This window comes from Corvus cornix, chromosome 2 (assembly GCF_000738735.6).
Source record: "Corvus cornix cornix isolate S_Up_H32 chromosome 2, ASM73873v5, whole genome shotgun sequence".
Lineage (NCBI taxonomy): Eukaryota > Metazoa > Chordata > Aves > Passeriformes > Corvidae > Corvus > Corvus cornix.
The window spans coordinates 132,654,815-132,682,375 of NC_046333.1; the positions used below are offsets into that span (position 1 = coordinate 132,654,815).

General features: G+C 36.5%; 1 protein-coding gene across 5 annotated transcripts in view; it reads left to right on the top strand.

Moving 5' to 3' along the window:
* Positions 1-27,561, top strand: part of VPS13B (vacuolar protein sorting 13 homolog B) — a 436,854-nt gene that overhangs the window by 295,611 nt on the left and 113,682 nt on the right. For all 5 annotated transcript variants that reach the window (XM_039549957.1, XM_039549959.1, XM_039549955.1 and 2 more), the window contains exon 34: positions 23,472-24,174. In XM_039549957.1, the coding sequence (XP_039405891.1) occupies positions 23,472-24,174 (703 nt within the window). The remainder of the gene's footprint in view (positions 1-23,471; positions 24,175-27,561) is intronic.

Here is a 27,561-nt window from a genome sequence, read left to right on the forward strand (position 1 = left end):
GTCATACAACTACGTCTGCATTTACTGTACTGAAAATGTAAGTGCATTGGTTGGTACTTTTTGTCCAGTTCTTCTTCAGTATTGTGTAGCTCTATGTGCCTAAATGAAGCCACCCCACCCTCTAATGTATGCACATTTATTATTATTCTCATGGTTCTTCTTTAGTCAACCAAAAGAAACATAATACACTGATTGTATGCTGCTTTTTTTATCTTAGTGAATGAAATCAGGAGTCTGCACATAGCTTTTCATACTTCACACCTCCATATTATTTCATTGCAAGAATCAAAATGTAATTTCGGTTGAAGACACTTCTTGAAACCATTCCTTTGCTCAAAAGAAGACTAATGTGCCAGCTAGACTAGGCTTTTCAGCATTTTGTTCAAGAAGATCTTTCTTTACCTCAGAGGAGTGACCATCTGGATAATTGTCCTGTGCTTAATTACGTTTGCTTTGGCATATTTTTGTCTTTATATCCATTCAGAATTTTGCTTGATAAAACTTTCAGTCATTGCCTCTTAACATTTCACAATACCTTTCCAAGAACAGTCTGACTCAATCTTCTTCATAGCCCTACTTTAAGTAACAGTAATTTGATGCCCCACCATCATCCTTATCCTTTTCTTTTTCTGTCTGAAAAAACCCAGCCCTCTCACCCTCTCCTTATAAATTCCTTTAACGTTTTAATCCTCTTGATGGTCCCCTGCCCATTCAGGTTTGTCAGTCTTTTTCTTCTGCTGTTGAGCTCAAAGCTAAAGACAGTACTCGAGATGTTCACTTGCAAGTATCACATCATCTCACCTCTCATCCAGTGGCTGTGCTGCTGGTAATGCTTCCTAGTAAATGCTCAGTCTCCCACACTACGGAGACATCCTCCTATCACGTGTTTAAGTTGCTGGCCACCAGGACTCCTGGGTTTGCTTCTACAAAGCTGTTGTGTAGCATTGGCCTCTAGCCAGTTTTTGATTTGGGATTTTACCATCTCACAGATTCACAGAATTTAGGTTGGAGAAGACCTTTGAGATCATTGAGTCCGACCTTTGATCATCACCTTGTCAGCTAGACCATGGCAAGTGCCACATCCAGGTCCAGGACTCTGTGTTTACCTTTGTCCTTCATGAGGTTTATGTTAAACCATTTCTCCATTTTGTCAATGCCCCTCTGAATGGCAGCCCTACCCCTCAGTGTATCAACAGCTCCTCCCAGTTTGGTGTCATCTTTCTTTGGATATGTTTTGTGTCATTGCCGAGGTCTTTAATAAAGACATTAAACGTGATCAAACCTTGAGGAATGTCAGTCAGTAACTGGAGTTTAGCTATTCTTTGGAACGTTTACTTTACTTTCTGATTTTAGTGGTCCAGTCTGGTTTTTACCCACCTCATAGTCCATCCATTCAGTTCACACTTAATTTTTTGAAAAAAAAGTCAGCTGTGGAAGACTGCTTAAGCTTAGTCAACTTTGCTAATGGCAAAGCATACATTATCTAGTATTCTGTCCTCAGAATCTATCATCTCATCACAGGAGGCAATCACATTGGGGTAAGGAATGACAGTCATCAAAGTAGCAACCACTTGTTTAAACTTTAAAAGTGTGATTTCCAAATGGACTGTATTTGGTGGTTTACAGGGCAATGCCGTAAAGATTAGTGTAGACAAAAAAAAAAAGGAAGTGATGATTTATGGGTAAATCTCTTTTTTCTTCAAGTGTTTTAATATTCTGTAAAAAGTTTCATGCCAGGTCTCCAGTGCTGTGTTTTTACTTATTATAAACCCTAGCTTTATACTGTTTTATAAATCTTTGATGTACAGTGGACCTATTGTACTGACTTCTTCATAAGGTATAGTCTATTATTGCAAAGAATATTGCTTTGATCTACTTGACAGCTTTAGAGTAAGGACACATATGTGGTGTTTGATAGATTACCGGAGGGGCAAAGAATGTTGCTGCCTTTTTGTAATTATTCACTTTTTCAAAATTAGTATATGCCAAATTCTTAGAAGAAGAACATGTAATACCTACACATGGAGAACAGAAACAGGAGTGCTAGGAAATTAAATACAAATATAAGAAGTGAAGTGCAGTTAATGTTCTGATTTTGTTCAGTGATACATCTAATATTATAGGTGAAATATTAATAAAAGGGCCACATTTCCTCCTTCTTAGAAGAATTTTTAATATTCTGGTAAAAGTATTTCCAGTATAAATGATAACTCATTTTACTGCTGATCAGTGATAAAACAGGTGAATTTTCAAGGAGTTCATTTCTTCATCTGGCAAATGTATTTCCTCGTGTCCATCACTTACCACCTGGAGATTTTTGGCAAGACTTATTTGTCATACTATCATTTAGAAGCAGAAAACACAAGAACTCCTCTTTGAAAAAGAAATTAAACACAAACCAACACACATCTTGGTCTGCTGCTGACCATGTAGGAATGCAAGGATAACATATCTTACTGCAAGTCAGTGAATGTTACACTCCTCAAATATGGCTACTGAGCACATTACCAACTTCTACTTCCCAATAAGCTTGAGATTAAGGCTAGACTTTTGAAAAAATATTGATTTATAAAAAAATAATTTGTTTCAATTTGTCATAAAGAATGTCCCTGTCTAATAACTATCTACACTGGAGGCATTGAATGCAAAGTACAGTTACTTTGTATCTTCCTTGAAAAACATAAAAGGTGCTTTGAAATGCTTACTTTTTCTTCACAATATCTCTGTGAGGATTATGGCTCTAGATGAAGAGGATTACTTTTAAAATTCAAGGCAACTTGAAACATCTGAAATATTTTCCAGAGGATGTCTATCAAAAGTGTTCACTCACTTTCTGTTTCCTATGGTATATTTCTCCTTATCCCCTCCATCACAGGATCAGTCACAGAATGGATAAGGTTGGAAGGGAGCACAGTGGATTCTCTGGTCCAACCTCCCTGCTTAAGCAGGGTCCTCCAGAGCACATGGCACAGGATTGTGTCCAGACCGTTCTTGACTATCTCCAGATCCCATACGCTCCCTGGGCAGCCTGTTCCAGTGAACCTGCACAACAAAGAAGTTCTTCCTCATGTTCAGGTGGAACTTCCTGTGCATCACACTGCCCACTGCCTTTCGTCCTATTGCTCAGCAGCACCAGGAAAAGCCTGGCTCTATCCTCTTGAAACCTTCCCTTTAGATACTGATACACACTGATAAGGTCCCCTCTCAGTTGTCTCTTAAGTCATTCTGAAACAGGCCCAGCTCCTCAGCCTTTCCTCTTAATTGAGGTCCCCCTCATCATCTTCATAACATTCCATTGGACTCACCCCAGAAGCTCCACATCTCTCATGTACTGAGCAGCCAAGAACTGGACACAGCACACCAAGTGAGGCCTCACCAGAGCTGAATAGAGGGCCCCACTGGTCAGCCCCCACTGGTGCCTGGGGTTATTCCTCCCCAGGTGCAGGATCTGCATTTGCTTTTGTTGAGTTTCAGGTGGTTCTTCTTTGCCCATCTCTCCAACCGGTCTAGGCCCTTCTGAAGGGCTGCACAGGTCTCTGGGATATTGGCTGCTCCTCCCGGCTTTGTGCCATCAGTGAACTTGCTGAGGAGGCATCTGCCCCTTCATCCAAGTCAGAGGAGAAAAGTTAAACAAGACTGGATCCCGTATCAACCCTTGGGAGACACCACTAGTAAAAGGCCTAGTTAAACCCTGTGCCAATGATGACACCCATCTGAGACCTGCCATTCAGAGAGTGCTCATTTCACCTTATCCCTGTTTCTCAGGTTATATAGTCTTGTTTGTTTATTTTCTGTTAGCCCAAATGCATGTTTCCATAGGCTACAAGTCCATAGCTATCCTATGCAGTCTGAAATTCAGATAGGTAGCAAATATACTAATAAAAATAGCATAAACTCTTTCTTGAAAGAATAATAGCCAAACTCATCATCTTTTCCTTGAATCATGGTTATTTTCAAGTTTTTAATTGCAGTGAGGAATGCAGCACTCACTCAGTTTTTGAAAATATGGAAATATTTTCTCACAATTTAAACAGAAATGAAAAAATTGTCCCTTTGGATCCTTCTCAGACCTCTTTTTCCCCTGGCTGGCACTCTTTTATTCCTGCCTAAGCAGTGAACAAACCTTCCAAAGTTCTTCAGTGTATTTGCTATTATTGTATTTATGTGTTGTTAGCCATTAGACTACAGTAGGTCCTGCAAAATTTGATGATTATTTTCCTCTACAAAATACATGAGAAAAACTTCTTAAAGTGCAGGAGCAACTATGTTTAACAACTGAGCTGATGAAGTATGGACTCATATGTGCTGGCAAAACAATCCCACAAAGAATGATCTGACACTTGAAGTGTCTGATTGGAATTTTTCTTCAAAGCTGATGCATATTTCAAGCATAATTTGCAGTCAGAGCAAATAGGCAATGGGCACAAGCTGTCATTCACCTGGGGGAAGTGTTGAGCAAAATGGGGGAAACCTGGTTTGGGCAGATCTTTGCTTTCTTTCAGAAATTCTAGGCATGGCCTGCTGGCTAATGTTTTCTGCTTCGTTAAAGCCTGCTTTTAGGTATTTGACCTTTGAGCACTCTGCCTAGGCTGCACAAGTACTGGCTGCAGCAGTGTTTGTCAGCTTGGCAGGTGATACTTTGCTTCTAGACCTGGCTCATGGCCAATCACTGAGTAAACCCCGCCAACAGGTTTGACATGTTCCATAGGGCAAACCCCTGAGTTCTGATAAATTGCAGCAACAACCCAGCAGCTTCCTGAATAAATGATACTAATATTAGGGGGGAGCAAAAGTTGTTTCAACTTTGGCATTTTGTTATTTTACCACAAAAATTACATTTGGAGTCTAACTAATATAAATATTGGATATTTCAAAGTGAAAAGACATGTTACTTATCCAAATAATGGGAAAGGTTGGGAGAAGTATAGCTCTTACCTGCTTAGATACCCAAACAAGTTAAGCAAATGCTTGATTGAGTAATAAACAACACACCCTTAGAGTGAACTAATTAATAGCTGAGAAGCGTCCCAAAAGGGAGAAGGCATATAAAACTCATCTATAGCAGCTGATTCCTCCCTAGCCTGGCTGAATCTGACTGTGTACTAATTTGTCACATTAGACATACTGCAGTAACATTTGCAGAATGCGTGATTCTCTATTGCTGCAGAGGAGGCTTTAAAAAGCTTTTCTGATAAGTTTTAAAGCCCTGTAATATGTTGGCTCAGGAAGTCTGGAAGAGTATGCTGAAGAAGCATTTCTCTGTGCTTTCTTTAATTATGGTTTTTTTTCTCAAAGCATCCACTGATATCTGCTTTTAGAGAACAGGAGTCTAAAAAGATCTTTAACTCAGTAGGACCGTTATGTTCTCTTGTAATTGATTTTTGTTTATGACAATCTCACAAACCTTCTGCTGTTGCTGTAACTTCACTGTAGGATAAAGAACATGGTCAGCAGGTTATATGTACAAAATTGCCATTACAATTGCATCACACAAAATTTGAAGGAATGATAGCTAATGGACTTTATAGCATTTTTTCTGACTGATGATACTTTAGCAGAGTAACCTCTTGAGTGATGAGCAATTTAATTACACTTTAGTCAAGGCTATTAATTACTTGTGTGAAGAATGAAAAAAAATTTGTTTTTGTTGAAAACAAGCAGAAATTTGTTTTCCATTTGTATTTTGCTTAGAGAAAAATCACAGTCAGAAAACTGGTAAAACAAGTTCCAGATAATACTACTTAAGAAGCCAGACAGTCAAAGTGTGAAATGGCAGATGCACATGTTGCACAGATGTTGTGTTGACTGGTTAGTATTCTTATGGAACGCTTGTGTAATCGGAAGTATTTTTAGTAAGTTGAAACTTTGAGAAGCTGGCATTCCCATTTGCAAGTTTCTTTTGAAGAAGCTGTTTATCTTTTGTCTTTTAATTACTGAAATCTAAGGTAATCAGTGTTAAAGAGCCAAAGCAGTCTTGGTTTTTGTATTTTAAATAAATCAGTTGAATTTAGGTATATCTTGATATCCTAAAATGTGTTGGCACATTAAAAAAGCTAATGCTGTGTAAAGATAACTTCCTGCGGGTTTAAAAACTTTTTTCATTATGCATTTGATATTTGTTGTAATGAGTGGAAACAGAGCAAACTTAGTCTATGGTATTAGTAATGGCTCAGAAACAGTAGGTATTGAAGTGCAAACTGATAAAATATTTCTCAGAGAATTTGGGGGTTTTTGTAGCTTGCACAATTACTGCTCAGATCTTGTGTACCTGCTCAGTTCTGCCCATGTTTTAGAGCTTTGAGCTTTCATTCTAGCGAATAGCAGGTCACGCAGCATACAGTACCATAACTTTGATATCCTGTGCTATGAGATGCTTTTCTGGTGGATCTTCACCACTGCAATTGAAGAAGCGCAAATTTATTGCAGCTGGAATTAAAAAGTTCAGTTTATTGATAAAATCGTTAGCAACAATCTCATGACCTGGGATGTGTGAACTGCATTTTTGCATGAATTATCAGTAAATGTAGCTTCCTTTTTTTAATGATTGTACATTTCAAAGAGTAAGCTATTATAAAACCTCTAATTAGGTTACAAAATGTACAGTTTCAGATACCAGAAATGAAGAAGCAAAGCAAAGAGAAAGTAACAAAATTTGGATTAATTAGATTTGAAACACTTAGATTCTCAAGCAACTTGACAAGGGTTTAGTTTAAAATTAGGCTTGGTTATTCTCACTGAGTTTGTTTTGTGGATTTGGAAACAATGGAATATATCCAGAGAAGCGTTTTCACAGATGAGAAGGATTGAAGAAAGCCATAGTTTCTAAGCACACACCACAACTAGGTCCTCAAAGCTCTGATTTGTGTCACTGGAGTTAGATGTCTTATGCTTTCATTCCTGCAGAGTGAGGCCACTTCTGTGTGTTTCAAATCGAGACTGCACCTTGTACATCCCAGAAGAATTTGTAAAGGACAACAACTTCCACTACCCAAAAGCTCACAAAGTTTTGATAAGGAAGAATTGCATTTCATGTCAATCTTTGTAATGTCCTTAGAATGTGAAAAGGGAAAATTAAGAAGTAGGAGACAAAGGAAAATCTGTTTTGCTGTAAAGATGTGACCTTTAGTTTCTCACCTAGAATTACAAGGAAAAAAAGAATGTTTCAAACTGATTGTTGCAATGAAAATGGTTTTTTGAAGAGATCTTCATGCTCAGATTCTGCAAATACAAAATTAAAGGGGAAAAAAGTGTTTGTAGTCTCTCTTTGACATACATAGGAAAATTTTTTTTTACAATGAAGTGTCTCTTCAATAAATGTTTGGACTTATGTAGCTGAGAAAGATGAACAAACATGTTAAATAAGATAGATACTAAACTGACAAGGTAAAGAATTCTTAGTATAGTGAAACCAGACTTGAAATTACAGATTCAAAGTGTACTTCCTTTTTCCTAGGAAGAAACTGGGTTTTCCTGCTGATTTTTGATGCCCACAAGCATGCAAACTATGTAGGGAAAAAAATGGAAAGTTGTATCCTATAGCTGTGTGAGCACTTCATGATTCAACACCAGTTTCTAAGGACGTTTTCCTGAATGTTTTTTGTGACCACTTAAATTAAGGTGACAAGATGTTCATGCATATCAAGATTTCACATAAAATATGTCTGGGGAGGAATTTACTCAATACAATAATCTGCAAAGAAGTTCATAAATAGTATTCTTCCAAATATTCCTTGCTTCAAGACAAAAGGATATTTTGTATTGTTAATGAAAGGAAAAGCATTTCACTCGAATACTGTGAAGCTTCATATCAATAGTGTTGAAAGAGTTCCAAGCTGGAACAAATCTAATGGGAAAACATCTCATAGGGATTGTTGTTATTTTCTGGAAAAAATAAATTATAACAGCAAAATAAAAAAGTTATAGTGAGACAGGAAAAAAGCGAACAAAACCCTTGAAGTGTTGGTTTTCTTCTATGTTCTCATCAATATTAATTAAAGACTCAAGGTTCAGGGTTTTTTTCTCTTCTCTTTTGGTATTTTTCCAAGTGTTTTAAGATAAAACATGATGGGATAGAATAATTTTTACATGAGTTTTAAGTGCAAGTCGGGGTTCAGTCCACCTTTTTTTCTTTTTTAGCCTACAGTGCTTGATTATCTGAATCAGACCTTCTTCTGCTCAATGAATTGCATTTATTCCATCTTGTACTACCCTTAGTGAAATAGTCTAAAAGACATAAACATTCTGTACAATCTCTGTATTGAATACCCTGCCTAGCAAGATTTTGAAGGTAACCTGTGAATTACTTTTATAATCATTACCTTGAATTTGTGCTTTCTTATCCAAGTAAAACAATAACTGAATGGTATGTAAAGTTAATTCAAAACTTCACAATTTCTGATCATTTAATGTATTGACCAAAATAATCTGAAGTATTCATTACAGAGATAATAAAAATGGTGCTATTAAAAAGGTCCAAAATTCAAACTGTTCTTTAGATTAAAACACATGCAAGAAATCATGTTGGTTCATTTTTGGGGAAAAAAAAAGTTAGAAAACCATAAATTGAGTAGGAATTATTATAGATTTGCCACAAATAGCAAGTATAGTTGGTTGTTGACATACATGCAGGACAAAATCACTGAAGGCAAGACAGTGGCTTAAACTCACCCTAAAGAGAAGTGTGAGAGAGCACATGCTTGGACTTTCTCACAGTGTGGACATTGGATGTGTCACAGTGATAATTTGGTAAATGTCTGACAAGGAGACGAAAGTTCCAGTGTTAGTCACACGATGTGAGACTGAGGGTTCTGCATTCTTTGATCTTGACTAATCTTCTAAGTCATCTGATGCTTGTATACAGAGGAGTTTGATGCTGTGGCAACATTACCTTTAAACAGCACTAGTGACAGTTTCTTCCCTGCATGGAACATCACCTGCTAGGTAGTGTGGAAAACTTGATTCTTGACAGCAATTATAAATACATGGATTCTGTAATTTCCTTCATTTTAAAGCAAAATAAGATTTTTTTTTTTTCTAAAGAGAAAGACGAGAAATATAAAGGGGAAGGATAGTTGAAGCCAGTAAAGAATTAATTGAAGGTATAGTGAGTGAGCAGTGAGCAATTTAGATTTGAACTTCCCTGTTTTCTTTGTGAGAAGAATCCTCCCTTTTTTCCCCGGCTTTCTCTCACAAGGAACAAATTTTTCATGCATTTTAACCTATTTTTAGAAGTAAATAAAGCTAATATAGTCACTCTGTATGTCAGTCTTCTTCAAACAGTATGTAATATTTTGTGTTCTCAGACAAATTAGAAAGTAGAATAGAAGTCTCAATATTAATTAATTTTTTATCTGTTTTGTAAAAAAAAAGGAAATGTATGGTGGCAAACCAAAACAGGAATTGCCACTTAGGGAAAGCCCTTTTCAGTAGGAGGCAGTAGTCACCATTCAGTCACTTGTGTGGCTTGTGATGGACTGGCTGATCACCTAGGGATAAATATGCTGCTTAGTTTCATATTGATTTTCTTTAGGACAGAATTCCACTTTAGTACTATCCTGTTTATTAAGTAATGAGGCATAGTTTTCAGAGTATACTGCTGGTGATTATATGGCTGCCATCCTAATTTTTCAATTTTTCTGGCCATCTGTAGTCTGTTTTCAGATTCAGGTAATGTTGTATCATCTGAGACTGTCTAGTAGAATGATACATCCTGTTATTCATGCCTGAGATTTTGTCAGGATACAAATATAGCTATTTTTTCACAATTCATTTGTCTGTTCTAGCAGAAATTCATGTTTTTCTTACTGTTTGAAGAGTGACAATACCTGCGTGAATGAATTTTCTTTTAACTAGTCATGACTTTAAACATACAAAAGCATAGCCTTTTGTGTATATAAAATCAAATGGATCAAAGTTGTCCATGGGGTCCAGGTTCTGTTATTGGACACAGTTAAGTGGTTCCTGTTTCCTGTGAAATTAATTTGCATGAGTCTAAACTGCAACGGTATCCTTGTACCATTTACAAGCAGTTTTATGCTGACCAGGATTAGCTGTATTTTATAGTTTAGTAATTTTATAATGTTTGAAACAAACAAAAAAAGCCAATCTATGAGCAGAAGTTTTTATTCATTATACCTTAGTGAAAGAATGGCATCTGAATCAGTTTCACCTAAATCTGAAAATCTATGTTCTGTAGCAGCTTTGTAAGATGGTGAATGTTAAATTTTAAAATGGCATACATTTTCTATTTCTACTAATGTTAAAGGCCTGAAACCTTGACATGTCAAAGGAGCTGTACAAATTAATTTGTGTGGTTTTTTCAAATATATAGTAACATGAAGACATGTAAAAAAAGTCAGCACATTTAAGACATACATGTGCATAGAGTTGATGAAGAAAATTTGCACCATGCATAACTTCATATTCTTTGTAAAGATTGTTCCACAGATTAATCTAATCCACTTAGATAGTCAGTAGGCTTGCTAGACTTAATTGCTTTATTAAGTTGTTAAAATTTGTAGAATGGCTAAATCTTTTGAAATGTATATGACATTAGAACTCTTCTGATAATAGTTACCATTGAACTGTTCATATGTTCTAAACATAATCTTGTAGCTCAGTAGTGTCAGGGAGAGTGCCAAAAACGTAACTTTTTGAGAATGCCAATAAAAACCCTTAGCTGGAATGGCTGAATAATACTTGCATCATTTTCCTGGTACCTTTACCAGTACTTGGGTTCCCACATAGCCACTTGTCGGATGTTTTCCTGGAAATAACAGATATTTTGGTTAGTTCAAGGACACTATCAAAATAAAGTCCTTGCCAGTATCTTGAGTCATTGCCATACCCTGTTTCCGTTCTTAGGAAGCTTTGTCTCATCATTTGATTTTGTTGCCAAAACCAGTGAGGAGGTATCATTTTGAAGGACTGTGCAGTACTTCTTGATACTTCATATCAGCAAACATTCTCATTCCAGTGGAAACCTAGATACTGTTCTTATATTGGCGAAAATGGATGTGATTTTTCTAAGAATCTTCAAAGCAGAAATCTTGCTTTTCAATTAAAAAAAAAAAAGAGATTTAGGGATGAAGTAAATTCACACTAAAGGAGGAAGCCTTAAGAGGAAGGGTCCATTTTGCAGACATGAAGACAAAACACGTGAGGATTACTCCAAAGGACATAAGCATGTATGTGGATGTGCACACATGCAGAGGTTTCACACAGCGAAAACCTCTCATGACAAAACATCTGAGTTCTGTGTTAGCCTGGAATTTTTAGAAATGCACAATTTATTTTTACACTTCAAATCTAAGCAGGTGGTGTTTTTTAACATTTGGAATTGCTTTGCAGTTTCATTCATACCCTTGCAATGCTGCACAAGTTGCATCCAGAGTCATGCTATGAGGATTTTGAGATACCTGAATTAAAACTAGATATTTTGAATGGAAAAGTATCATTTGAACTTTACACTTCAGTTGAGCATTCCACAGGTAGACAATAGTTTCTGAATGTTAATATCCTTCCCCTGATCATCAACAATTATTTCTAGGCTGATGTGGGCTTCTGAGCTTCTCTGAATCCAAACAATTTATTTTGTTCTGTGTCTTGCTTGCAGGAAAGTTCACTTGTGTCAGTAATAATAATTTTCCACTTGTCTTGAACATTTGAATATTTCGCTGAATTTTGGTTGAGTGGGGCAGAGAAAGTAGTTGTGTTTCTTCGTGGACACACAGTGTTCAGAGTTGAAGGATAATAAGGAGCCTAGCTGTATTTAATTTCTTTCTAATATGTTCAGTGTATCCTGCCACCTATCATATAAGCCAACCTAGTAAAATTACAGTGAACTAATTTTTAGTGCTGTGTCATGCTTTGGTGACAGGGCTACAAAGTACATGCATAGGGTTTGTGGCTTTGGTAGGTACGATACAATCTGGTACTGTTGGTACTCCCATTTAGATAAAAGAGGTAGTTGTGACACTGACTTAACATTGCAGAGTGTTTCTCATTAGTATGGAGGAGATTAAAGAGCAGGACAATACTTCCATTTTTACAGCTAGCTTCACTCTGATTGAGTTACTGGTTGTTATATCAAATGTTGAAATCATAGATTATGATTGTCATAAAAGATTGGTATGAGTCATGCATATGATGCTAATAACATGTACTGAATCACATTCAGGTTTGCAGCCATTTCTAATTTCTCTGAATTTATCTCTGCAGATAATTGGCTGCCACTACCTTTTTCGAGAGAAGACATTTTAAAGTTCTCAGTTGTTTATACATAGTATGCAGCTTCAGTGTTTCTGCTGTGCTTAATCGGTTTGCTTAATAATCTTGCATATTAGCACTTTTTTTCCTCAGTGCATGCTCCTAGGCAATATTTCCAGCTCTTCGTTTCACTGAGACTGTACCTTCCCCCTAGATTACCTGTGACTCATTGTATGAATCAAGACTGGAAGCTTCATTCTTGACTCATGCTAGGTAAAGGTTTCCACTAATTTTAACTTTCTCCATCAAAACACTGGAGGAATAATGACTTAGTAAAGTATTCTCAGAAATTAGCAGTGACAATTATTTCAGATTATTGGAGAGCTGTTTGAATTAGAGAATCCCTAAAACTGAAAATCCATTAGCTTTACTGAGTAGGAAGCCTGTCTACAAGTTTCATAAAACTGGTATTTGTCTGAACACCAGTGATTTAAGACATTATTTTAGAAAGTCGGGCATTTTTTTCTTCACAGAGCTACAGGACAATTAGATAATTAGGTTTGTGGGTTTGCATTAGTTCACCTGTTTCCTTGCAGTAGTTTGTATGTCTTTTTTTGCTTTTCTGCTGTAATATGCTGTCTGTTCTCTACAGATCATCCTTTTCTGCTGATTCTTTGCCTTCCAAAACAGGAACAGAAGAGAGTAGGAGAGATTCAGAATCACAAATAAATTATCTGCCAAACTGTCATTTTTTTCAGTGGGAGGTGTGCACCTAACTGATCTACATGCTCTTCATAAAGTTCATTATAAAGGCAGTAGTGCCTTCTCCACACAAGATAAGTGTTCATTGCATATTGAACATCTGGAAGTTTTACCCATTGTATTTCTATTGAATCATTGTTGTACAATGTAATTTCTGGGTAGACTTGGTCTTGGTTGAGTGGTTCATTGGGTCATTTTCCAGATATGTCTGGGAGCAAGCCCACCACAGCAAAAGAATTTATGCCCAGTTAAAAAAATTATGCTTAGAATAATACTTAGGAAAGTATTTTAATAATACTTAACAACTAAGAAAAACAAACAAAAAAACCCCCCCGAAAAAGCAGCAGTTGTTAGTGAACCAACAGGAACTTCATGGCCCAAAATTGGAAAAATGTTTTTATGGAAAAACAGTATATGTAAATAATATTCAATAATATCTGCAGTCTTGTTGCATCTTTATTATAGTACATCATAGTAATACCATATAGAAGCATGTAAAGTTCAGAAGTGTTTTTCTTTAAGAAGTAAACTTTGTAAACTGTATCTGGGCCCGCTATCAATGTTGTTACCAGCCCACTGTTTGAATGGCTCCAATGGAATTGTACCACTGCAGATAAAAGCTTTGAAAATGTCAGACTGCTGCAGGATGTGTTTCACAATAGTTCTCCACTGATTTTCCAGTAAGGTATAAAGTCCAGTCTCAGTGATGCCTTGTGGGACTACCTAAAAATAGAGGCTAAACAAAATTAAGAGAATAAAAAGTGGTTATATTTATTGAAGGGCCTTCAGGTACATTAGGGCAGATGAAGCCCACCCAGGGGCTATACCCAAAAATGGACAACAGGGTCATGGGTTTTCATACATTTTTAAGTTTGCATATTGGGGGTTAATCCTCCAATTGCAACTTCACGTAATGAAGTCATTTACCCCAAGTTTGCTCCCCCCAACTCACTACTGTTTGTATTTCTTGGGGCCTGAGACAGTAAGGCATCCTTGAGTTTCAGGCCTAGAGAGGAATTGTTTTTTCTGACCAAAATGGGAGGACAGTAGCTAGCAGACTATATGGAGTTTAGAGTTACACACCAAAGAATTGCAGAACTACAAATATATGAAAAATATAAAAGGTAAAATCCTAAGGCATCATCAGCATGATTCGAGTGCTGGGTGCTTTGAAGCAGCCTCTCACCACCAAGAGACTGAGGGGGCTGGAAAACTGCCGGGCCTGATCAGTCAGAGAAGCCTGAAGATGCAGCTCCGTGTGTCACCCACTCCTGAGGGGAGCTTGCAGAGGTCCTCTTCTGGGCCTTTCTTTCCTGCTCCAGTGCGATGATTCTTTATTTTAATTGTTTTAAACAAGTTCAGCGGGTGCAATTTAGGATGCAGTTTTGAGGCTTAAGTTAATCCAAGATGAAGTGCCACAGCCTGTGCTTTGCTGGACTGCTTTGTATTGTACAATGAACCAGTGAAGGAAACAGAACAAGCCAAAAAAACAAGTACATTTTTTCTCAGGTTTTTTGATTGGTTGGCTTGTTGTTTTTTCTTCCTGGGATTATTGTTTTTTGGATGTTCCAAGACCCTTAACTGGCTGTTTTACTGTCATATAAGACACAAATGAGAAGACACAAATTCAGTCTGGCATGGAATTGTACACCAAGGCTGAAACAAACAACTTGCTACAAATGGGGATATTTTGTCATGGCCTTGTTACCAAAAAAACATACTCTGGAATTCCTAATTTTGTAGTTTTGAATTCACATGCCATTTTATGTGCTTTACTTCCTCAGGTAGTCTTTAAAGTATTCTCAACAAATTGAAACATGATTTAGTCAAAGATCAGTTTAATTACAAGTTGATACAGGAGAGATGTAGTAACTTAGGGGAAAAAAAAGGCAGTAAGGTACAGAAAGATCATTTTCCAGACATCTAGCAGCTTTAAAACCTGAGGCACTCACACATGTTTCAGTGAGTTTGCCAGCAGCTGGATATTTCTCACTGGAGACTCCTGCACTGTGGATTTTTCTGTTTGTGGCATGTAGTCTGACTCAGTCTGACTTAATTACTGGAAATAATGTAGAATGAAGTTTGTTTAGTTGGGCAGCATCTGTACATGAAATCTTTTAATCTGCTGTGGATTTAGTTATTTTAATTGCCTTTAAAATGCTCAAAATGGATAAAGTATCTAATATATAATAAGAAAAAGATTGTACCATTTGATTCTGGGAATAGTTCATTTAACTGTACAGTTACTCATTTAAGAGGCTGAAGAAAGAGTCTGTATTATGAAAGTCAAGTACCAAGTTACTTTACCACATTACAGTAATGACTTTTTATTGTTCATAAACAATATTCATCCTCTGTTAGAAAATGATGCCTAAATTTCTCTTTTGAGGCTTCATTGAATTCCACTTTGAATTGCTGCCAGGGTATTTGGCATTTTCCTTCTGCTTATTTTAATTTATTTTACAGAATGCTCAATATTAGTCAACTGGAGAATATTTCAATTTACTCCAATGGGAGTAAGTAACTTTGTTAAATTTCTCATGTTCGGAAGTCATAACAGTGAATGATATTTCTGATATTTCTATATTTAATATTATTAAATTATTTAAACTGGATGGAAACGTGACCCAAAACTGAGACTGGTAAAATCAGTCTGATACTAAAATTTTGATACTGAATTGTTAGAGAATGTCCTAGAATCGTAGAATCAGTAAGGTAGGAAAAGACTTTCTAAGTCATTGAGTCCAACCTTTGACCAAACACCACCATGCCAACTAAACCATAGTACTAAGTGCCACGAGTAGTTGTTTCTTGAACACCTTCAGGGATGGTGACTCTGCCATTTCCCTGGGCAGCCCATTCCAACACTTAAGCACAATTTCAGTGGAGAAATTCTTCCTGATGTCCAAACTGAGCCTCCTCTGGCAGAGCTTGAGACTGTGTTCTCTTGCACTTTCACTATTTGCCTGGGAGAAGAGGGTGACCCCCACCTTGCTACGATCCCTGTAGGCATTTGTAGAGAGCAGTAAGGTCTCCTCTGAGCCCCTTCTTCTCCAGACTAAACAAACCCACCTCCTTCAGCCACTCCCTGTAGGATTTACTGTCTAGACCCTTCACCAGCTCTGTTGGCCTTCTCTGGACACCCTCCAGCACCTCAATGTCTTCTTGCAGAAGTCCAGGTAGACTACATCAACAGCCTTCACTAGGCAGGTTACCTGGTCATAAAGGGAGATCAGCTTGATCAGGCAGGATCTGCCTTTCCTAAACTTCTGCTGACTGGGTCTGATCCTGCAGTTGTCCTGTATGTGCCATATGTACATGTGCAAAATCAAGGTAAAGTTTCAACTATTGCTTTTGAAAATGTTCAAATGAATTATGCAAGCAGACTCCCATGGGAAAATGCTGTTTCTTGGCTTTAACCAGAACAACCCCCCCCCCCAAAAGAAGCCCCACACAAAACAAAAACAAACCAACCAAAAACAAACAAAAAAAATCAGAAAAGAACATACAAAATTGAGCAAACCATCACCATGTCTAAAATAAATACGCATGTGTGTTTTAAGGCAGTATTTTTTGTATAAAAGCAAAGATATTAACTTAAAATTTGAATTTAAAGTTGAAAAATAACACCAAAAAGGCTAATGCTTATAGTAAAACTATTAATGAAAAAATACTGTGGAAAAAAGAACTGCCAGATTTCATCCTGGTCTTTTTAAATTGAAAGCCCTTATTTGTAAAGAAAAAAAAATTGAACACAAGTTTCTTACTGGCCTTCATAGGGTAGCAAAATAAACATATTGTTTGTATTAAGATGAAAAAAATTAATTTTGTTGGCGTTAGAAAGGATTTAGCACTTGCATATCCATGTTACAATTGGAACATTTAACACAGCTTTGATTTATGAATACTTGCATCAGTGTTTAACGGAATGTAGCCTCTTTACTTTTGAAGAGCTGGGAAAACATTGCACAAAGAAACTGAGTTTGTATTGCTCCTTGCCATCACAACTTGCATGTAATTCCTGCCGTATTGTGAAGAATACAGTTCCCATCTGAAGTACTTCTGTGCATCCAGAAGCTCATATACACAGTTACACTTCAAATCGGCATCATTTGTTTTGCAACAAATTCTGCTTAAAAAGAAAACTCCTTAGAGGAAAAAAACCCATTTGACTTTTATGAAATAAACTACTTCAGACATCTCTGCTATTTTTGTTGCCTCACTTTGGCTTGATTTAATAGTTGCCTTTTGGAGGACAGCTTTAGATTCATGATGCAAAGGACTCTTTCTGCAGTTGGATTGATACAAGTAGAAGCAACCTGTCTAGATTTAGTAGTAGGACTGAAGTTTTAATTTGGAACTTTATTAGACTGGAGGACATAATTTAGCAGTCAAATATGTTTGTATGTGTGTCTTTCATTATATTTTCCATGTGAAATTAATATGTCAATTTGTAAAATAATTTTTATAATGGTCAGAATTAAATTCAGTCATATAACTCATACAGAAAACATAATAAAACTGTTTTAGTTGCAGTGTTCAGTAGAGCAGTGTGGCAAATAGAGGTCCTTTAGATAACAGTGATACATTAACTAAATTTCTAAACTGTTGGAAACTTTCTGATGCAGTAGATGAAGTACTTAAAACAAAGGAAGAAGTTATCCAGTATTATCTTTGTAATTCCAGTTTAAGCACAACAGAAAATAAAAATGGAGCATACTCCTTTTCTGTAACTTACTTCGTCCAGTAGGCAAGATTTTTATTTCCATGTAAATATTAATACTTTTTAGCAAAAGAAATAAAACTAGGTCACATGCAGCAGTGATGGAGCAGATGTGATTGGCACTTTGATTTTGTGGTTTCACACTTGTGAGTCTTTCCGTAACTTATGTAATGTGAAGCATGAGCTCATGATTGGCCGAAGGGTTTTTATCAGAGTAAAGAAATGACTGGAAATTTTACTTCAATAGTGTCATTATATAACCATAATTAATATGAGAAGCTGGAAAAAATATGCAAATGTAGATGCTTTTCCTCTAGAGCGGCTGCACTTCCAAAGATCATATTGCTTACAGTTATTCTATTAACTAAAGAGTTATTCTGTCAAGTACCAGAAAAAGAACATAAAAATGTTTATAGTGAAATTTGCACATGCTTACATTTGCTATTGTTGAAAATTCTTGAGGGATTAAGAAATATAATGTGGCAATTCTGCCAATTGTTGTAAAACACTTCTCTTTTATATGGAAAATGTGTTAATTACTGGTCTAAAGTATTAGGTTGTGTGTTTACCTTGATGATTTTATTTCTGCTCTTTATGGAGTGAAAACTTTGAAGACGTCTCTACCATCTAAATACTGTGATCAAAAATGGAAAATAAATAAGACTTACCTGGTTAAAATTGCTGTGACCTGAGATAGGACTGCTTGCCAATGTTGAAAGGCAAATCTATTTATTGATCCTTGATTTTATGATGTACTTATGTGTGTGTGTTCTACAGGACATGCCATTTCCATGCCCTTTCTCTTGATAGATATATGTGTCATATGCCCTAGTGAACTCAAGAGGTTAAGCTAGTCAAGTTACCTATCTCAACACATGAAAAGGAAGAATTAACCACAGTTCCCCAGCTACTAGTGCAGCTTTCAACACCTTTTCTGTGGTGTGTAGTATTGATAGGATATATAACTGTGAAAGGACAAGAAAACGCACTGAAGTGATCTAAGAAATAAACTATCATCTTGATGTGTTTTCTCTAGCTATTGAAAACGTTTCCATATTGCAACTTATTCTGACAGTGAAACTGTAGAATATCTCTGATTTAAGTACCATCTGGTTATGCTCATAGCTTTAAAGCTATTATCTCAGCTTAAAATTTCAGCGTCCTATACTTTTTTTTTCACCAAACTATCAATTTTTAAACCACAAATATTTTTCCAGTCCTTTCAGATTTTATCTAAAAGTATATTTTAACAGTATTTAAATAGTTCTTAAACAATAACAATTTATCTTGATAGATGACATGCTGTGTTTTTTCATTTTATTTTAATTAGCCATTGTGGAACCAAATTCCCTTTTGTTTTATTCCTTTGAATACTGTTTAATTATAGTTATCATGCCAAATATCTTAAAGGTTATTTTACCAATACAGTTTCATTTAACATAAGCCATGTGGAATCAATAGTCCTGTTTCCTAAAGTGAATGCTTGGAAAATCTTACATTCATATGTTAAGAGTACACATCCTTTCCTCATTAGCTGGAAAGTACAGGGATTTTGGCACAGGTTCTGTGTGGAAGCATTGTGCAGCTTTTATACGGATTTTGTTTTTAGCCTTTGATGACACTGTTTAGAATAGGAAGTATCTAATAAGTAAAGCATTTTGTCTAATGTGCTGCCAGTGTGTTTAATATATGCCTGGAGGTCTGAAACATTATCTTCTCCACTATAGTAATATGCATTTAATTCTCTGAAAGCAGAAGGTCGAACTCTTAAAAGGGACTCAAAGTACATTTTCAACTAAAACAATTAAAAACACATGGTATAGGGGACCAGAGTAATGTACGGTTGGTTTTTATGGTTTAATCATGATCATGTTAATGCACACCAGTAGCTAATTAAAGAAAACTTTTATTGTTCATTTTAAATGGGTTATGTAAAGACTAAGAGAATTGATATAATACAGCCCAATGATAAATGTTACCATTACATTTGCTAACAGCAAGATGATGTTGCTGTTCTTGACATCTTTAAAGTATTGGCCCATTTATTCTGTAATACAGCACAGAATCATTTTAGAGTTGTTATACTGAGACTCGTTCCCGCTCATCTCCTTATCCCATTAGAGGAATACCTAAATGGTTCCCAAGTTTATTACTAGGCCTATCTTCAGGTTAACTGTGAAACATTGTTGGAAGGCTTGATGCTTTACTGAGCTGAAATTGATGCAAGAAGTTCCAGTGATACTTCTTCACTTTTCTTTTGTACTCGGTTGTGTTACGTACAGCTGTCTTGCAAATCATTACGCACATGTTTCAACCTTTATAATATATGTGGTAAGACCATACATAAGTCAAAGTTTCATTGTGGAACCGGGTGGCATGGAAAACCGTAATAGGATATGGTGTCTTTCACCTTTTGGGTGCTGGTTCATATTCCATACTGCTTAATACTGAGCAGAAATTGCCTTCTGAGTGCGGTTCAGTGACCTGCATGAATTGATTTGGGGTCTCAGTAAAATTTCTGTAGTCAAATGTCCACATAACAGGAAGCTCAGCAGTTGGGACCAATTAGCACCCTTGCAGCAGTCTGCACAGAGAACCTGACTGGGTTCTGACTGGGGATGGAGGCAGAGCTACTTTCTGACCTTACTTGAGGTGCTTTGCATAGACCAGAACATTTAACTTAATTATAAAAAGAGTCAAGGGAAAAGAACTAGGCTTCAATTCAAATCTGTTTAGGTGTGAGAAGAGAGGATCCATTCAGAAACCAGAACTGTGATTTCTCCCTCCACTTGGTCATACACATGCAATGTTTTTCTCCCTGGAAGGTTGTCACTTAGTGGATGACACCATATTTTCATTTCTTCTGGCCAAGTCATGCAGCTGCAGAAATTTATGCTGTATAGAGGAGAACAAGAGAATACCGTGTACTAACCATAAGAGTGTCATTCACCACTGAATCATGCTTTCTGAAAACGTTTTTGATCAGACTCAACTAATGTCTGTGTAGCAATTAAAAATTGCTGGGTTTAGCAGCATATGCTCTCAACTTCATTTCAGGCAGCATTTCCATGAAATTCTATGGCAAGATTTTTTCACAGCGCCATCCCTTCTGCCTTCTGCTTGCCCTCAGTACATGAACAATGAAACCATCTGTACCAATTTTGAAAGTACCATCAATGCAGGATATGGGTGAAGCACTTTCACCAGGCAGAGAGGCTGAGGTGTAAATAGCCTAACTTTGCTAGGATATCAGGAGGAATGAGGATTTCTTGGCTCACAATGTAGTGATTCATTAAAATGGTCTCTAGTTATTTTTACAGAGGCTGCATTAAAAGTGGTATCACATTTACAAGTCAGTGATATGAGTCTGCCATAGAAAACAGCCGCAAAGAATTTTATTGGTTATTTGAAAAATATGTACATGAGTGAATCTGAAAAGATTGTAACCAGAGCTGGCGAAAACCTTTTCAAAGAAAATCTCAGCTAGTTAATGGTTCTGTTTTAGGATTTCCTCTGTAATACTTTTCCTAGTATGTTCATTCCTTTAAAGAAAAGGAGAGGGGATTGTTCCCTTTGTTCCATAAAGCACAATATAAAGGAAGGTCTAAAAAGCTTGCTTTTTTGTACCTCCCTCATAACCCAATTTTTGCAGTACATATAGAATCTAATATATTGCTGCATAAAGACCACAGAAATTTGAAGAAATTGAGTAATTCACTGCCCTTCATTCCTATAGTTAAGTTGCTGATAATTTTTTTTTTTTTATTCATTATTCTCTTTCAAAGAGGAAGTTAAGGTACTGTTTGCTCTAGTTCATATTTCACTTTTTGAAGATTCATTAGCGTGCAGAAGATAAGAAGAAATTATTGAAATAGGTCCTGGAACAAAGAAATCAAATCATTGTGTCAGTGTGCAGTGTCAGCCAAAAAAAACCAACAAAATACTGGACATCTGGTTGGACATGGAGAACAAGACAGAAGGCAGCATTTCACTTTTATAGAGAACTGTAATGGTTTCACTTCTTGGGTGCTTTGTAGAGTAGTCAAGAAGTGCATAGTGAAGTTACAGAAGTAGAGAAGGGAAGCTAAAAAGATTAAATGTGCTAGAGCACCTTCTTTGTGAGGAGAGACTAAAAAGGCTGGGATTTCCACATCTGAAGAGAAGAAGGCTGAGGGGAGCTGTGATCACAGTTTATAAAGTCATAACAACACTAATAAAGCTCAAATGTGGACCTGAACAATTAGTATACTACAAAAGATCGGGGGAATGCAATGTCACTAGGAGGAGATGGTTTAAAGCAGTTTTTTCAAAAAAAATTGAAACTTGTTGCCCCCGAAGGTTGTGGAGAACAGACACTGTCAGTGTGTTCAGAAAGGAACTGGATGAATTCATGGACAAGAAGCCCAGAAATGGTTACTGAAATGACAACACAAACATGAACCCCTGGCATCCTGCATACAACAGCTGTGGATGCCTGGGGAGAAGGAGAGGAACAGATTGCAGGAAGTGGACAGAGTTCATGGTATCTCTTAACAGAGTTTCCTCCTGGTGCTATCAAAAACAGTGTACTGGGCTAGGTGGGTCATGGATCCAACCGAGTTGGGCATTTCTTACGTTAGCTCCTGTACAGAGTGGTGCAGAAACTCTTCTGCAGCAGCACAGATGGAAGTGTTAGTTACGCTGTAGAAGCTATACAGGGTGAATGTATGACCTGTATAGCTTCATATGAATCTGAGGAATTAGTCATACATCAATTATTATTGAATTTTTGCAGATTATTTTTTTGCCATATATTTTAGTATGTGCTCCCCACATTGTCCTCAAGCTTTTGATAGGATTTCTACTTGTTTCATGAGCAGTGTTGAAAGTGGTTTTTCCTGAAGTACTTTTTTGTCTTGGGATATCTCTGTCTCTTGAGCTGAGACTATAAGGTCTCTGGACACAGCCTTGCAACTTTTTATTTCACTTTTGCATTTTGTGTGATAGAAGGAACACTCTTTTTGTATGTGTATGTGTATGTTTTCTTTTTGGAATATTTCTATATGCAATGACTTCTCATGTGAAACCCTGTGAATGTCACAGCCAATACCCTATGTGGCCTTGGTAAGCCAAGAACTCATACCCATCACCGAGATAGTCTTTAGATAGTTCTGATGTTTCCTTTAACTTCGGTGTTTTTTATATAAGGCAGCTGCCATTTCCATGACTCTTAAGAAAAATATTTTTTCTACAAAATACTTTTTATACATTTAAGTTTATAATTTCCATTTAGTCTTTTTATATTTGTGTAGTGGATTAATATTATGTTCTATTTCATCTAATCACAGTACAAAATTTTAGTGACAAAGGTGACGTTTTGAGCATCAGTGCTCAAAATTGGAAAACAATTCTAACTAGTATTTTTATTTATAATACATTATTTCAAAGATATATGGTTTATATTAATCCTTATATTTCTTATAAATTCTTTAGATTTTTTTAAATAAAGAGTTTAATTTTTTTAAAATGTTGTTTAAGCCTAGAAATCCTTACTGCTTGCTCTTTTTTTTCTCTTTCACATATTTTTTTGGCTCTTCAGCTACTGTGAGTCATCATTTCATTGGAACAGACACCTGCTGTGTTTTTATGAGTGATTACTTTGTTAAAGTTAACTCGGCAGATTTTTTTTTCATAATTCTCTTTTTTGACCTCATGTTTATGTAGAGATTTTTTGCTGTGATTGAAATGGAAATAGCTGGGATATGGATATCAGAAGTTAATATAACATTTTCCTTTGCAGGTTTCCAAACAAGAACAGAAGAAGACGGATGTGGCTGATGGAGGAACAGTTGAGACTTCTTCCCGTTACAGCGGGGCACAGGACAGTGGAATTGGCAGCGACAGCGTTAAGATCAGAATCATTCAGATTGAGCAGCACAGTGGCACCAGCCAGCACCGCATTGCTCGTCCTTCCCGCCAGTCTTCCATTGTGAAGAATCTCAACTTCATTCCCTTTGACATTTTTGTTACAGCAAGTCGAATCTCACTGATGACTTACTCGTGCACTGCCTCACCTAAATCAAAATCAGTGCAAGATCAGAAAGATGGTGAGAAGATAAGTAAAAGCTCCCTGAACCTTCCAGAAACAGTCTCAGGCAGCAGCCATGATACCAAGAAGCCCAGTCAGCCGTGCATCTCCTCTGTCACAGCAGACGATCTTTTGAACAGTAACGTTCCCCTGTCTGCTGGGAGAAAAACGGGACTTTTGTCACTGGAAAGTCTGCATGCTTCCACAAGATCATCTGCTCGACAAGCCCTGGGTATAACTATTGTACGGCAGCCTGGGCGCAGAGGAACTGGGGACATTGAGCTACAGCCATTTCTCTACCTGGTTGTATCACAGCCCTCTGTGCTCCTCAGCTGCCACCACAGAAAGCAAAAAGTAGAAATATCAGTGTTCGATGCGGGCCTTAAAGGAGTGGCCTCAGACTACAAATGTACAGGTAAGAACATTTAACATTCAGTCCTGGTTATAACTGTGAAAATGATTGCACGTCTCAAAGTTACAAAGGGTGGTGGAAAACAGCTGAGAGAACTTCAGGCCATCTTTAAATATCAATCGTTAAATATACGTATTTTTAGGATTATAACTCACAGATGAATCAAGTTAGGTGTGTAAAATGTTTGGAATTAAGATCTAACCTTTTAGCAACCAGTTCTTCCTGTTTTTTAGTATTGCTTTCTCATTACCAGACTGTGACAGGGATTGTTGCATTGCTGTAACTTCTCAAAGTTTTCTAAGGAAGTAAGAGTTGTAAGTTCTAAGGAAGTTGTAAGTTGAAAAGTAACTTCATACAGAGCATTTTTTATGACTGAATGTCACAGTATTTTCCTATACTAGACTACTGATAAAATGTCAAGATAAACACTGTAGAAGCACCTGGTTTTTTGGGCATAAGCTGTAAAAAAAATAAAGTGATCTTTCAAATGGCATCAAGTGATGTCATGTATTTTAAGTTTTCATTCATCTGAGCAATAGGGTTTTGCAGGAAATTCCATCACTTAATAAATGCCCTTTTTTTTTTTTTTAATTCCTTATGCAAAGCTTATAATGAGAGATGTCCAAATAGCTGTTCAGTAGAAAATATTCTGAAATACTCTTTTTCTGCCTTATCTGTACCGCTGAATAGATAAATCAAATTATTGCAATTAGTCTAGCAGTCAGTACTGGGTATAATGATTTCATGAGATATGTCATTATGGAGTGTTGCCCCAAAAAAGTAAAAATGAGTATGCAGAGATCCAGGTGAACATACAGCCAGCATGATATGGGGTTTCAAATTGTTCTCTGAATGAGAGCTGTAGTATTGCTAGTTTTTCCTTGATAGTACTCCCAGCACTGCAGTTGTGAAAATAGTATGCTTTTCTGTGCAACGTTACCACATCTTTGCTGAATTAGATTGTATCTTTAGAAAATTAGCATTAAAATAATGTGCTTATGCAAAAGACTAAGAATGCAATCTTAACTGTTCTCAGAAATCCGAATTGTAGTGGAACTTTTAAGAGGGATTGAACAGTGAGGAAGATGAGGTATTGAGTGGAAGAGATGATACTTAAAACAGGGAAATTTGTTCTCTGCTACATTTTTTAAATCCTTCTTCTGTTTTCATCTTTCTCTGCTGTTCCTGTTCTGTCCTGCCTTGCAAAACACATCTGTGTCATGAATTTGATTTACTCCAGATTCTCATGTGTATTTGTTAAATACTATGTAAAATGTGGCCATTGCAGCAATTAATGTGAAGAGAATTCACAAAGCAAAGCTTGAAGGCAGCTTGGAGTAGGTCTAAGATCACATCTTCATGAAGTTAGTGCTTTGGAAAGATGCAGTTTCTGATGTCTGAGGTATTCAAGTGTGTCTTTGGTATAAGCTGCCACGACCAATGAACTGGCCAAAGTTCTGTCCATGCTGCTTCTACAATTAACTCTTGAAGTCTTTCGCCGTCTTCATGTCTATAGCAGCAATTCCAGAAAACACAAGCTGTAATAAAGTCTTCTTATAAATTGAAAGTGGATCAGAGAGCACAGAAGCATGGTAAGAAGTCTAAATAATAAAGATAGTAGGAATATACAGCCTGAGAGCTCCTCAGTCTCCATGGGTTGCTCAATTGGAAGACCAAAGATAAGCCATACATGGGTCTTACCCTTTTCTTTGGCTTTATGTCTCCATGTCAGGCAAATGTAAAAAACTGTGAAGGCAGGACTTGAACATTATGTGAAGGCAGAATTTCTGGTCTCATCCTGCTGTCTTTGTGCACAGTAATAAGTACCTTCCTTGTGTATCACGCAGAAACTTGCGCTTGCTGCCAAAGCAGTAGTGCTCTTTTCAAGAGAGTTTGAGAGGTGGGTGCCAACGTTCTAGTGCCTAAAAATACCATCCTAAATATATTAATAAGTTAATAAAATTAAGCCACACTTCAAGTTACACACTAATTCACTCAGCAAGATAGGTAGTATAAAGTTTTTACTGCCTCTTGTTTAGGAAGACCTGCTGTGCTGGTAATTGCATCATTTAGGATTAATGTTGTCATACTGCTGTAGTAACATGTTAGTTTGGGGAATTTCTATTTTTAATTTCTAACATGTATTAGAGGGAAAATAGCCATGAACTATATGTGTTATATATGTGTGTGTGTGTGTATGTGTGTACATATTACAAACACTCTATATATTGCATATCATATAATACAGAATAAGGAGCTATTTTTGGCAATTTTTGTGCTGCTGTGGTTGATTTCATCACTCACACCAACTTTTTTTGATATTGTGACTATTTGCTGACAGTTTTGTCTGAAAGAGATGTATCATCCATGTGAAGAACAATATAAAGTTTATTTGAAAGAACCAAGTTAGATTCTCTCCTTCTGTACAGTACTCATGCACTATATTCCTGTTTTTCTCTGTGTATCTCCTCTGTAAGGACTGGAGAGTAGGAAGAAGACATAAATGATGTTTCATTTACAGTTAATGTTGCTAAACCATATTTCCACTTAGCCTCTCTAGAAGACTGCTCTTGTGTGTATACATATGTATGCAACTGACTCTCTATTATCTAACATAGAATGGGAAGAGAACACAAGCTAAATATAAAAGATATATTTTAACTGGATTTTAAGAACTGAGGGAGCATATTCCCCCTTGAAAACAAAACAAAAAAACAGCCAACCAAGTCATAGACCTAATGAAAATATTGTGTACTTTCCATTGTGTGATGGAGATAGGCAACGGCACAGCAGCATCTAAAAAATTCAGGCCTATAACCGTGGAAATTTTGATCACAACCTAAAGATTGAGACTGGTCTGAACAAAAGTAAAAATACATTGTTATAAAGTTTTGTTGGTAATCCTACAGGGGTGTTTTCTCATTACTTAAACTAATATGTAATTACTACTAATAGTAGTTAAGGTATATATGAAATATTTACATTACCTTCAAAACATGCTAATAAAATCTCTCCCATTTAAAATCATTCTATGTATTCTATGCATTCTACACCATATACACTGCATAAGAGTATTTTAGGAATGTTTTAAAACATTTGGAAAAATTGCTTGTATCAATTTTCGTGTGAAATTCTGAAAACTTCAATAATGTTAGTTCAACAGCTGTAGATTCATCTCTTGTGAAATACTGTGCCATTTCTTACAGCTTTCCTAAAAGAAAAAAATCTACAGTTCTGAAACAACTCTCAATTTTTTGCAAGGCAGAAACAAATACAAAATTCTGTTGTGAAATTAGGAAGGTCTTACTTTTTGGTTGACATTAGTTCCACAAAAAAACTTCAGGGTGAAGAAAACCTGGTAGTAGTCTGGATCTAGCTGTGCTTTTCATC